Source organism: Nomia melanderi, chromosome 10 (assembly GCF_051020985.1).
Source record: "Nomia melanderi isolate GNS246 chromosome 10, iyNomMela1, whole genome shotgun sequence".
In the NCBI taxonomy this organism is placed as follows: domain Eukaryota; kingdom Metazoa; phylum Arthropoda; class Insecta; order Hymenoptera; family Halictidae; genus Nomia; species Nomia melanderi.
The window spans coordinates 8319402-8334271 of record NC_135008.1 but is presented as its reverse complement, the minus strand read 5'-3'; the positions used below and the strand labels follow the sequence as shown (position 1 = coordinate 8334271).

Here is a 14870-nt window from a genome sequence, read left to right as displayed (position 1 = left end):
TCGCGCGTCGCGTTCACTGGGTGGCTTGTTGGTCGGTCGGTCGGGGTAGTCCGGGGGTGGCGTAGGTAGCCGAGGTTCGCCGACTCCGGTCGAGGCCGGTCGGCCCTCGGGTCGAGGTGGTGTGGGGTGTAGATTTGTTAGTCGCACGCCGGTCGTTGAATGGAGCGGGTGTGGAGACGCGTACAAGGCGCCGGGCGTCGCGGTGCAGCAGCCCGTTGTGGCTGTCCTGTGCAGCCTTGTCAGCTGCACGTGGACCAACGCGCGAAACGCGGCGGCGGCGGCCGGAAATCTCGCGGCGGACCGCAGACGATCGTGTGCGGTTGTCAGGTGCAGCCGTGCCCGGTTCACCCGGTTCTGATTAGGGTTCGTCGCACTCGGCCCGCGGTTACCAACTGCGACTGTCCACCCGAATCGCAGCCCTGTCCGCACGTACCGCCGCGTACGTCGGCCGTGCGTCGAGTCCGAAGGTAAATAAAACGACTCTCGCCTCCAGCCACACCGACACCCTCCTCTCCGACCCGCCGGCCAAGTCCGTTGCTCCTCTTTTTTCCTCTGGAACCGCGCGACACCCCTGTGCCCAGCACGCGCACGCTGCGAACCATTCTCCGTCGAAGGGGTGGAAGGCACGAAGGTCACGTTAACGACGTGTTGATCGTATTTACGAAGTCGCGGACCCTCGGACGACAGGGGCACCCGGCTGTTAACCCGCCGCCTTTCGACTGGCATACGGGGTTAAGGGTTGTCACGCCGGGCAACGCAACGGTTGCGTGCGATCGTCGCTCGATATGCCGGAAAGCTTTCGCGTGATTCTATTATCCGAGATTAGCACCGGTTTATCGACTAACGGAGAAACGGCCGGCCGAAGATCGGTTTCCCATTGGGCACCTGAGTTCTACAGGTAGCATCGTGAATGGACGTGCCGTGATCCGTTGTCGGTTTCGTCTGTGGGGTTTTGTTGGATCTGAGTTGCAAAGAGTGAAGAGGGGAGCTTTGAGTTTGGCCTGTTTATCCAATCGTGATATCCTTGGGATGATGGTATTACTGGAAAAATGAGTTCTGCTTGTTGGGAGATGTTTTTCGAGTATAAGAGTTCGTGTAGGGGAAGATTCGATTAGAGGATTTGAGGGTGTCTGCACTTTGCACCGTGCCTGTCCACTGTTCGATATTTCTACTTGCACCAAATATTGATCACGGTACGCTGTTACCGGTGTTTTATCCGTTTCATCTTCGAGTATCGATCAAATTTGTTACGAAGGATGGATGTATCGCTGGAATTATTTAAAATACTGATATCAGTGGAAGCAACCAGCGATGATCGGACACGCGAGCCAAGTGGTGCTCAAATGCACTTGTTTCTGATAAATTGTCGGGGTCGATTTATTCCAAAGCGAAGTCTCGTATGGAAGTTTTTATTTTACGTTTTTGGTTTATCCTGTCTCTCCTAAATTTACTATAGTTTCAGTAAGTCTATCTATTCTCAACATTTCTCCTCGAAATGTGAAAATCATATCGGTGGTTTTCATAAAGTGTTAATACTTCGGAAGATCGTTGTTGAAGCTTGGAACTGCTCAGATTCTGCAGATGCTGATAATGTTTCAAACTTGTGTATTTTACACGAGAAGATTCTGTAACATCTAACTTGGAAACTGATGTGAAACTGCTGACTAGTAGTGTGCTTGTGGCTTCGTTATAATGATTCCTTTGCGAGAGGTGTTGTGAAGTTAGGGGTTAACGGCATGCCCTGGCAGCGTAGTGGAATAACAACAGATAAGTCTGACGATAAGATCTTAATGTACAAGTGCAAGGAGAATGTATCAGGCAATTATTTTTAATGAGATTTAATGGCATCGGCATTGAAGCATATTAGATGTTGTTGGACTTTGAGCGAGGGATATTAAACTGCAATTATACTGCGATAATAAAGTAATGCCTTTAAATTTGCATGAAATACCAAGTGGTCAAAGTAAAATATCAGTAACTTTTCATTTTTAACTATTTAAATCATTTAATTGACCTAAAACGGTAACGTGATTCGCGTTCTGATTTTTGCTCTTTAAATAATCGAGAAAGGTAGAATATTAAACAAATTATTTTTACATGGTAGCAAAAAATGTTCAAAAAAGTAATTACCACAGAGATTTCAAATATTGAACGAAATTTAATTCAAGGCTGGCATCCGTGAATCAGAAAAACCGGTTTTTGCGAAGCAGATAATTAATGTTTGCAGTATCGTGTCGAAAACGAAATGTATAATTCCACATTTAAAATGGAGTCAAATTCATTTCATTTTAAATTACTAATTTCAAACATTCCATTCGATACGTTCGTAGAACAGAATTCCACGATGCTCGTTCGTTAATATATTTTTAAGTAAATACAAATTGCGCTTGCAACATAAAACGTCAGTGATTAATTTCACGGTGTACGTATGCAAACATCGTTTAGTTGCAAAGTATCTTTCGAGCAACATGAGAAGTGCAGTATATTAAAATATTTACATTGAATTTGCCTTTGCAGTGTACGCAACTAAACGTGGGCCAGTATTTTCGAACACATGTACATGCCACGTTCGTGCTTCGCAATTTATCAAATTCAACGTTAAACACACTTCACGATCTCGTACGATTTATATTAAATCATTCCTCCTAATGGCTCCGCGAGGGAAACGTATTTGATTTTGACACTCGACACCCTTTCACGGAGAGTCATTCGAAAATGTCACGCACTTCGAAAAGAAACCAAGAATTCACTCCCAATTCCAACTTTTTTTAAAGCAATGCACGTTTTTACAATTTCCCTCGATGGCAATGTCGTTTAATCAAACGACGGAGAATATTATGTTTCAGTATTTTATTATGTTGTTAGGTAGCACCAGCGAGAAATTCACAGTCATTACCGTGCCCTATTTTCCTCTCGTTTTACGTTCTACTTTGTAGTCGAAGTCTCAAACGTTATGACCGCTTAAGTATATAGCGTTGAAATGAGAACGCGTTTGTTATACATTATTAGACTAAGTTAAATACTACAGTGTCGGTTTACAGAAGTTTACTAATAACAATACGCGGCTAGACTCGGTACACCGACAAATATGAAAGCGCAGTAAAGTAAACCCGCAGAAAGAAAAATTAAGGAAAACGCTCTCAAAGCGATGAAACGCGGATGATGCATATTTAAGTCAAACTGTACCATCGAAATCCCGAATCCTTTGATGTTCTTACGAGTCAAAACGTAGAATAGACAGCAAAGGGTGCGTACAAACCTCACAAAGTGAAACGAGTCGGATGCAGATGGATCGCAGCAGACGTGAATAGAATCCGGCGGGTGTATGATGTTTCTGATTAAGGCAAGAACCGATAGCATTCTGTGGAAGTTATCTAGACCAAGATGGGGCAACTTAGAGACTGCTGCTGGCGACAGAAAGCATTGAGTTCCGGCAGGATTCGCCGGCATAGAGCGCAGCCAGATGTAGCATTAGCTTGGCCAAAATGTCTTGCTTTTACCTTTTGTTACGTTTTGTTACGTTTATGTTAGGATAAGTCCGGCAGAGATGGCCCACTTTTTTTAATAGAACTATGACATCATAAGTGCCATTAATATCCGATAGAAAAAAGTGTAGTTGTAAAGAATAGTTAAATAAAGAATAAAGAGATAAAATTAAATAGTTAACACGTTTACTTAATTATTTACGTTACGGAAAATTTGTATTTGAAATCAATTATCTTCCAAGTCATAATTATTTTCTTGTAATTTAAAAGCTCCGGTCATCGGTGACCGTGGCAGTCAAAGTGATAAATAAAAAAATGAAAGATAAAAAGAAAGTTAAAAAAACTGCGCAAGATTCAGTGTACCATTAAAAGCAACTGAAAATATAGATGTTTGAAAATCTCATCAGGAATTACCCTATAATGTACAAATAAATACTGCAAATAAGGATTCCTAAGGCAATAGGAAAGTATACAAAGCATAGTTCAATAAAGCTGAATTCAACGAAGTGAAATTGTCCTTCAGCCGTTTGAATGCCAAGCGGCGTGATCGCGCTTCACCGTTGCATTATCTAAAAGTGCCATATGGATTCATAGGATTAAATCGAATATATTTATTTGTTTCCCTTCTAATCATTTATTTTCATCTTCTTTATTACCTACTTAGAAATAGAGAAACAGATCACAATTTTTTTACGTGAAAATAGAAAAGTTAATCAGTTTCTAAGCTGAAACGAAAGAAGCGCGATCGCGCCGCTCGGCAATTGTCGACAGGATTTTTGCGAAGACCCGTACCACTCAAACGGGTTGAACTTCATTTAGAAATCGCGACGAGACTTTCTGGCCAACGTGATACGATTTGAACGCTCCCGTGCTGGTCACAGCGCAACAGAATTCAGTTTGGAGTCGGATAAGACAAATTAGAACTCGTTGAACTCAACGGAAGACTCCGAGTTACTGATCATTTTCTGTCGGGATGATTCTGATCCGGTAACTAGCCCGGTTTTAGATACGCGAATGAATCTTCATTAATTCACCGCGTGGCTCCAGATGTCGATGACCGTTGTATAATGGGACTCGGCTCGGACAACGGACAATCGGCTTCCCATCGGGATTATGTCTCTGTGTTAGTGTTTAGTCATGCTGATTCGACTGGCAAGGAGCTAAAATCCGATTCGGTTTCAAATGATCTTAAACACTTCTTGTTGTGCAATGTTAGTTTGTGATTGGTGGATAATGGTGTCCATTGGGGTCACACTGTTCATTTAAAGGCACACTTTAACACGTTGAGTGCCGCACGGTTTTGCCGAGAGAAATGTGCAAAATGAAAATAACGTAACATCAACTTGTGTAATTGAGTTACGTTATTATTGTTGCAGGTTTATCTTGTAGAATATTACTGCATTAGGTGGTATTACTTGTAATATAGAAAAGTTTTCAAATAATCATCGTTTAATCGAATGAATGCCAGTAATTCCATTTGGTTGAGGTCACCGGTGACCCTCATGACATCCAACGTGTTAATCCTAACAAAGCTTGAGAACGACTAGTGAAGTACCTTACTAAATGTTACAAATGTATTTGTTTTATTGCATTGTGTTATAATTTTTGGTTGCTTTCAGTTTATCTTTATCGAATCGAAAGTAGTCTCATCGAGATTCCTATTTTTTAGTCAGACGTAACGCAAGAAAGATGTTACTAGCGTTCGTATCTCTCCTTTCTCAATATTATTCGAAATACAGTTGAACCGAGAGTCGCAGAGTGACGGATGACTCCAATATCAACACGGAGGGTGAATTTGGTGTCACTTTAACTCGGAAAGATTATGTTCCTCGTTGTATCGAATAAGGAATTCTTCCCAAGAACTTAACAAACAATTTCCTTGAAACACTGTCGAAGGTCCTATTCTATTTTCAGTATTATTATTGTATCCTTGAAACGCACAGAATTACTCTGAAAGTGAAATCAGTCCAATACACCTAAACCTCTTTTTACGCGACAAACACGTTACCAAAAGTGACGCGTAAACAGGATTCGCGTAAAAAGAACTGTAAACACCATAGAAAAAGTGAGGACTGCTTCCAAACCTGAAATATAAGTGAAATAACAGAGAAAAGATAAATATTTCAAAGGTAAATTATAAAATTTCCTACAAATTCTTAGAAAAGAATGACAAAGGGTAGTTAACATTTTTAATACTTACATTGAATATAATATTGAAGACAGATCTGAAACGTCTCGACCGAGTCGCTCAGAAGCCAATGCGGTTAAGTCCATTTTTCAATATTTCCTGATTTCTGTCAATTTCAATGGAATAAATAATATTTTTCTTAGTTATTAAAGGATTTACTCGTTGCTTCATTCATTCTAGGTCAGAAAGCCCTGTTTTTAAGACCTTCTGAATATGTTGTACAATAATGTCAGAAGCCATTCCGAATAATTCCTCAATTTCTGTTTTCCGCACTTAATCGCATTGGCTTCCAAGCGACTTATACTGTTGGTTGTGTAAAACTGAATAAAAATCGCGCGAGAAAACATTATTCTCGACATCCCAACTAACTTCGTATTAATCCTTTGTACTCGGAAATTCTTCACTAGAAAGATGTTACCATTTTCTGATGAGATACAGACAATATTTTAATATTTCTCAAACTGATGCGTCATATTAGGTATACCATTAACCCTTTGCACTCGGGAGGTGATTCTCAGTCACCACTTGATTTCACGCAGTAAAACTATAAAATCTAATATTTAATGCTAAACTTTGTATAATGCTGCGATACGTAAAATATTGGAATAAAATAGCTTTGTTCCTCAATGTACTTGATCTTTGTTCGAGTTAGTTTCAAAGAATATCGTCTTTGTCTCGTCAAAAGATGTTAAATATTTCTAGTGAGAGACATCCGAGTGCAAAGGATTAAATATTAAATTTTATAGTTTTACAGTGTGAAATCAGGCGGCGAATAACAATCACCTCCCGAGTGCAAAGGGTTGAATATCAAATTTTATAGTTTTACAGTGTGAAATCGGGTGGCGAATAAGAATCACCTCTCGAATGCAAAGGGTTGAATATCAAATTTTATAGTTTTACAGTGTGAAATCGGGTGGCGAATAAGAATCACCCCTCGAGTGCGAAGGCTTAACCCTTTGAACTCTGTACGCTCCAATATTGCACCAGTTATAATATTAAATACTTTAATGAATCTTAAAGAAACTACCGTAAAATTATTAGATTCTCCACGGATCCAAATTTTGTACTGGGAAGGAAAATAAAAGATCGAAGGAACGTTATAGCATTTCTGATTTTCGCTAGGAATACTATAAAAATTAGTTGCAGTTACTGACAGATTACAAAACAACCTGGCGTGCTAAGGCTTAAGTCTGGATTCCTGTAAAAAGAGGTTTCGGTGTATACTGTCCAATAAAACGACTTCGGATCAACCAGAGTCGCATCGAAAATCCATATGTTTCGCAGATGCGAGTGTTCGGAACGACCTTGCCGTCACTCGGCCTACAGCGGTACCCGACGCCGGGTGCCGGCGCAGCCCTCTTCACCCACTTTCTCCAGTCAATCCAATCAGCAACAACAGCAACAATCGCAACAGCCGTGCGAGTGCACCGAAAGAATCAACTGCAGCCACACGGCCGGTGTCGGCGAGGGTATAGGCGAGTGCGAGTGCGAGGAGGAAGTGAAACCATGCTCGCATACGGTGAAGCAGCGCCGGTCGCGTCGCACGTGCGATTGCAGCGGCAGCGGGTCGCAGCCGTGCAGCCACAAGCCGCAACACGAGGGACGTATAAAACGCGTCAAGTGCCGCGTGAGGCGCGCCGGTTGCGCGATGGCCAGGTGCACCGCGGAATTGGCGATGCTGCACCTTCACTGGGGCCTGGCTACCGAATGCGCGCCGTGCAGGCCGCGCGCCCTGACGCGTAGGCTCTGCAGGAGGCAGCAAAGCGACAACGAGCTGTACAGGAGCAACAGCTTCAAGTTCGAACGGTTCGAGAGGACCAAGGACGAGTGCGTGACTCCGCTTAGGAAACAGGTAAGTGGATGTTACGTCTAGGAATCAGACGAAGGAGTGGTGCTGGTTAACACGTTCGCTACCAGCGTCACATTGTGATTTGACTACGGCCGTAATCCTATATTTTACATCATGAAAATGAAATTAATCCTACAGATATTTGTTGTCAGAAATTATAAACTACGACGTTATATTTAGGAACTCAATGACTCGTTTCAGTTTCATTTTTCTAATATTTTCTTTAGAGGACTCATTGGATTGAAGAAAATATAATTGAGGAGACCGTCAAATAAGCGATGGTAGCGAACGCGTTAACACGTTGACTCCGAATTCCGAGGATTTTATAGTGAATTATTCCTTTGTAACGAAGGCTAATGTTATTAAGAATAACGATTAACACTGGAATTACCGGACGAAAATTGATCCGCTTGAGAATTTGTATTTCGCAGGTATTTCAATTATGAAGACGTTTCTGCGAGGTATTTTTAATTAAATTTGTGAATCTATATAGACGTAAAGCTAGGAGACTCTTTGAATTTCAAGGAATGTATTGTTCTGATTTTTATGGAAAATTGGGAATAAATCAGTGGAAGTGCTCGATTGTTTTAGTGTTAATCAGTTGATGTCACGGTATTCGTACTATACTGTTATCTAGCTCTTTATATTAGTAAATGTTTTTATTCGGCATCAAGTTTCTTATTGTATTTGTTCTTATGCAATTTGAAAGTTCTGATCGTCGGTGACCACTATGGCAGTCAACGTTTTAAATCACCAAAATGTTCGGATTATGTTATAACTGAAGATATTTAAAATATTAATGAACGGAAGATTGGAGATGAGGGAGTGGGTAGGTTTTCAAATAGGACGGTTCGCTACAGCGATAATGGTCTGGCTCTCCGAGTCGAGGAAAATCGGCTCAGACTAAAGTTTAAGCAGAAGGTCATTAATTTATAATTATACTACGTCTTTTTGGAAAATGCTTACACACCGCACTACTGTTAGGAAACCACTTGATGGCTAGGCTGATCGATCAGTTTTCATCTTTTCCCATCCAATTTTCTGTTTTATATTCTAATTACAATTTTCGATTACTAATTTGCTAATCATAAACAGAGGCGAATCCCTTCTACCCTAAAGAAGTGAAAATACAAACAAACGTTTCCCCTTGCCAAATATACAGAAAAATTGAAGTTTATAAGTTCTCTGTAATATTTATCCCTATATCGTTGACTTTGACAAGTGCCAGTTGAATATAGTTGAATAATCCCAGGTTAAAAATATATGACACTCGTTTCCGGAACGTGTGCGATCCTTCAAGCGCTAACAATAAAATTTCACGAGTTAAGTTAAGGCTATATCCGACTGAATGCAGGGATGAATGGGATACATTTGTAATTCAGGATAGTGCTGGAGGGTAGGTAGAAACGAATTTGAGAATGGAATGGCTTGATTTAGATGCGGGACCGTAAACAGGAGAAGTTGGTAAGGGATTGAATTACTGAGTGTTTTGTATAGTTAGGATATGATTTCGCGTTGTTTCATTAAAACTCTACTTGAACGGTCCGTTTGCTCTCAGCTACGGCTTTAAACGGTTTAACCTCTCCCCCAGAACTCTCGATTCGCTTGAAAACTGACTCCCGCTGCACTTTGGCAGCACTTCAGAACTCCCGCTTGTCAATGCGCTCATAGTTCTAGCGACCGCGTGGCCGCCTTAACGCACGCACGTGCTTCACCGACACGTGTTACCAAACATCGCAGCGTCGGGGTTCAATTTGAGGAGGGTTTCCAACAGATGTGAAGTGTTCTTACTTCACAATCGCGAGACTTAAGCGCGCTTGATCTCGTGAACTTTTAGACACCCACTCGAACTATGAAGTGGTTAGGGAAAGATTGAGCTGAATTAGGGGATAGAGAAAAATTTGATTTATTTTGATGAACTATTTTTTTATAGGGATGGTGTAGGTTCGACTTATTATTGTAATATTGTTATATTAAAATTCTTGTTGATTACCTTTGAAGACTATTTGGTAAATAACATTGTTTCGGTAAGATTGCTTATAATATTATCAAGCATGCAAACGTTAAGCGTAAAATTAGTGTTTTAATCATTTAGCTTTAGCTAGGATCTATACAGGTATTTTAAAATGCACACAGGTGTTTTTGTGATCTTGGAACAAGCACAGTTCAACTATGAAACATTTACTAGCTTCCTACTTTGAAGTGGCTCAACGCTTCAGTTTTTGGTATACACAAGCGTTTCCTTGCATTTACGATGAACATAATAGGATCTGTTCCCCGTTTCAGAGTTTCGAGCGAGTTAATTACAAAATCATACTAATCTGTACACGCACCTTTCGTATTCATCTGTAAAATCTCTTCGCCTCTTAGAGAATTGAAGATCTCGTTTAACATTTTATACAGGACTTTGCAATAAAAGTCCCATTACTTCCGAAAGTTTGAAGTCGAAAGCTTCTTACGTTCACTTACCGGGCAAATATTTAACAGAAGTACTTCATAATTTAAATAATACTTCAGCAACTCTACAGCTTAATGTCGTTTTTCGTAGAACTAGAAATCCTTCAAAGGAATACAAACCTATTGAGACGTAAAAACATAGTAAAAGAAAAAGACAGATTTTCGTTTACAAAATAAGTTTTAAGATTCATATTACCACACTATTTTGCCCATGTCACTTTACGAAGAAGCTTAACACGTGACTGACGCGAAAACAGTCGTAACATACAAGATAACCGATGCGAAATGAAAATGTTTAATAACCAAGTTGATAATAGTGTAATGCAAACATCGTAGCGCTGAATAATTAAGAACTGTTCCTGCTTTTCTTTGGTGCAAATAAAAAACTCTACGGGAAATCGTTTAAGATTTTCCGTGGCGTTTAACGTGTTAAGCATACGTGAGCACACGTGTACCGTTAATCGCGTTGGCAACAGGCCTGTCAATTAGTAGTACCGGTTACCCGAAAAATTTCACTAATTTGGTATTACCATCGTTGGTCAGACGACGCGAATCTGTGTTAATTAAAGTAGCTGTATTAAATGAAGACCTGGGCCAGTTTCCTCTGGTGAGGGCTCTGCAGGAGGCAGTAGAGCGACAACGAGTTCTACTTCGGGAACAGCTTTAAGTTTGAACCCTTTGAGAGCAGCGGGGTTGAGTATGGTGGTCCACTTAGCATGTAGACGAGTCCTCGCGTTGATCGCTTCACTGCCAATGGCGTGCATATTTCTTCCTTCTTTTTTTTCCATGACTGTTGTGGTTCGTCTGTATCGCAGAAAAATGAAGAAACGAAGGAAATTCCTGCTTAATCAGGATTACGACGAAAATCCTCGTAGACGCGGTGAGTGGAAATTTCTTGACGAGATCGAGGCTCAAGTAAACTTATCTCTTAAAGCAGTGGACTCATTGGAAGTATTATATCCATTTTGAGATCTCCGTTTTCATCAACGTTATTAACTTATTCAAAATTGTCCTCGTTATTTTAAAAATGGCCAAAGACATCAATACAAACGAACAAATGCAAAGTTCCCGAGAACATTCAACATTCCGATATCCGTTAATTAATGATTTGAAGTTTCGAGATATCAAGTCACTGAATAAAATGAATAACTTGCGAAGTATGTGTACTCGTACACTGTTACGAAGTGCAACATAAATATCCGCAGATTATCGATTATATCCCAAAGTAAAGTTAAAATAAACGTGAGCCAGTGATACTCGAAATATTCCATCAGCGTTAGCAACACTGACCAAAATAATATTTCTTGAATGAACCTTCATCATTTGCTGCCAAAACGCCACCGTAATGGCGACTTGAAGTTTCGATATATAAAATCAAGGGCTGCTAATGAGTAATTTAATTATTCAAGTGACGAGAGATTTACACGTGATTTCTTATAGTATCTTAGATTTACAATGCACAGTTCAGTTATATTGTATTATGGAATGAGGAAGTTTAAAATATCCTCGTTCCCAAGGGGTTGATTTTTCAAAGAATTTACCCCTTTGTGTGAATAAGCTTTGCTAGCAATATACAAAGCAAGAGACAAAGCGTAGTCATGGATAAATGAACAACAACTATTTTCAACTCTATTCCAATATTAATACAACTTGAGTATTTTAATATCAACTTCTAATATTAATATAACTTCAATATTACAATATCAGTTGTTAATATTAATATAACTTCAATATTACAATATCAGCTGTTATATTAATATAACTTCAATATTACAATATCAGCTGTTAATATTAATATAACTTCAATACTTTAATATCAACTTTTAACATTAATATAATTTCAATTCGAGTGATACGTTCGATATAAAGCGCCAATTCAGTATTGTTTCGATAAAAAGTAACGTGTTATTTATAAACTAACCTTTACCTCAATGATTTTGTAAATAACTTCGCTCCATCGAAGTTTGTCCCGGGCTGCAACAAAATTTCTTGCGTGTTTGCGGCGTGTACTCCCGCGAAATCGATATCGCATGCGAATTTCATCGCAGCCGGGACCCGTTGTCCCTCGAGCGGTGACCGGATAAAGGTATCTCATATTTAGGGAACCGTTTCCTGCTTTTATTGCGGGAAACACGCCTCCCCGAGCACGGGCGCGACGAAGATTGCACCTGAGATGGTGCATCGAGATAAGACGGTACCACGGATTCATCCTCTGGAAAGAGAATTTAAATTGGAGCAAGATGGAGTTACAGCAAGTTCTTGAATACGAAACAGTCGAAGCATGCCGCTTTTGTGATATTCGCCCACCGACGAAACTTTCTTAAATGAATTTCACGGCGCGGCGATACGGCGGCGCAGAAATTTCCGACAGGCTGCTGGATGTAGGTTATCGGCCGCCGCGGCTGGGAAATAGTTTTTTCATTCCCATCTCTCTGTTTCGCTATAGTTCATTTCATAAATTCGAGAAATTCTACGAGGGCTTATTGAAAATCGTTAAATATCCAATGAAATTGTTCATGCGTCCGAAACGAAATAAAAATTCCAATAATGCCTATGGAAATATTTACTTTATTCGTTTCAGATTCTTCGCCAACCAAACGTGGTTATTTATTTCTCTTAATATAATCACTTGCTCGTTTATTCAACTTTAGAATTTGGAATATAATTGATAATAGATTTCTGTTGATACTGGAGGTCGCTAAACATTAGCATGTATTCACGGTGAAAAAGTTTCAGTAGTACAATCGAGTTTAGTCGAACGTCGGGGATATAGTCAGCTACTCGAACTGCAACTGAACGTTGAAACGCATTTTATACGTTCCTCGTCTATATATTTTAATGAAATTATGAAACGGATATTATCGATTATCGTTACATTTCAAAATACCGAACACTTGAACACATTGTTCGAAGCAAAAATATTTCAATGCTGCTCACGTTGTTTTACTTTGGTCTTCGCGGTATTGATAGCCTGTAATGCCTAGGCTTTGTTTTATATTCTCTAGCGATTCGTGTAGGCACGCGAGAAAAATCAAATACTTTTTTCGAAGGTATCGGTGTCTGAAAAATTGCTCAACAGCCGTGGAACGTGGCGTGCACTGTAATGCGATTGGCGTCCGCGATACCAGCGAATGGGACGAAAGGTGACAGACAGGTTGAACGATTATCGGAGGGTTTCTCTTTTTTCGTGCTTTATATGAGCCCCTTCTGCTATGTTTTCGATTGCACAGATGCATCTTTCGATCCCGGCGCTCGCTTCGCCACGACTGTGTGAAAAGCTGATATCGAGTCCCTGTTGGATTTCGGGATTACGTTATTACACATGCGTGCCTTTGGATACTCGTTATAATTAGCGTTATTGTAACACGAATATTGATTTTCGAGGAGTGTCCTGGTTAAATTCTCTCTTTTATATCATTTCTATACGATACTCAGTTTTAGAACACTGAGTATTTTATAACCATCATCTACAACAATAAAGTACACATTATTTTCAATATGGGGTCATTTAGAATCTTCCTCTTTCAATGATTCTAATTGTTCCCAATTTTATCTTTATTTCATCAAACGAGATGATAAATAATAAAATAGTATTCCTTGTATTTGTTACTTATCGAGTCGAAAACAAAGTGAAATATAATGTAAATATTGTTTACGAGGTGCAAGTATTATCCAATACTAGAAATCCTTTATACGATAGACTATAGATATGTGTCATATTGGAATTTATCGAAATAATAAGTTCTTCGTTTATTATGTCAGAGAATGTAAGCGAAGGTTCATTTATTATTGTTATCACTAATGGGTACTCAATTAGAGAGAATTAATGTATTTATTTCGAGCTGCTCTCGAGTCATCCTTTGATGTAAGATCGGAAGAGCAGCACGAGAAAAAGATTAAACGGAACATTGTGTCGCCATACGGTGCTGTAGCCTTTTTGTCGAGTAGTAGGGTCGTTTGAATGCATCGAGTAGTCGCCTTACAGCGCACACAGGGAACACTTCTTTCTTCACGGAGCATTTGCATTTGGCTCGGACTCTGTGAGAATGACAATCCGTATATATCACGGTGGGACCTTTCAAACCAATTTCATGCGTAGGGTCCCTGGTGGCCGTGAATGCATACTTACGATAGGATTTTTACTTTTTCCGGTTGGATACTCGAACATGGAGAACGTTTAACGAGGGGATGCGATGCCAACTCGTGATGCTAATTGACTGGCTCGGAATAAAAATGGTCTAACTATTGTTTTTGAGTTTTCGAGAGGAAGGAGCTTTTGTGAAACGTTGGATCAATTAAATGCTAATATTACAACGTTATCAATAATATTAGATGTTAATTGAGATATTAATATTACAGTGTTACTAATGACATTAGTTGTTAATATTAGTGACTGAAATACTAATATTACAATGCTATTAAGAATATTAATTGAAATTAATTAGTAATTGAAATACTAATATTACAATGTTATTAAGAATATTAATTGTTAATATTAGTAATTGAAATATTAATATTACAATGTTATTAATAATATTAGTTATTAATGTTAGTAACTATAATATTACAATCTTATTAATAATACTAGTAGTTAATATTAGTGATTGAAATGCTAATATTACAATGCTATTAAGAATATTAAATGTTAATATTAGTAATTGAAATACTAATATTACAATGTTATTAAGAATGTTAATTGTTAATATTAGTAATTGAAATATTAATATTACAATGTTATTCATAATATTAGTTATTAATATCAGTAACTTTAATATTACAATCTTATTAATAATACTAGTAGTTAATATTAGTGATTGAAATGCTAATATTACAATGCTATTAAGAATATTATATGTTAATATTAGCAATTGAAATATTAATGTTACAATGT

The 14870-nt window shown here is 38.9% G+C and overlaps 1 protein-coding gene across 1 annotated transcript; it reads left to right on the top strand.

Moving 5' to 3' along the window:
* The first annotated feature begins 159 nt into the window (after positions 1-159).
* Positions 160-8021, top strand: LOC143175001 (uncharacterized). Its single transcript, XM_076371538.1, has 3 exons — positions 160-467; positions 6958-7525; positions 8016-8021. Exons 1-3 carry the CDS (start codon positions 160-162, stop codon positions 8019-8021), a joined length of 882 nt encoding a protein of 293 aa, XP_076227653.1.
* The last annotated feature ends 6849 nt before the right edge of the window (positions 8022-14870 follow it).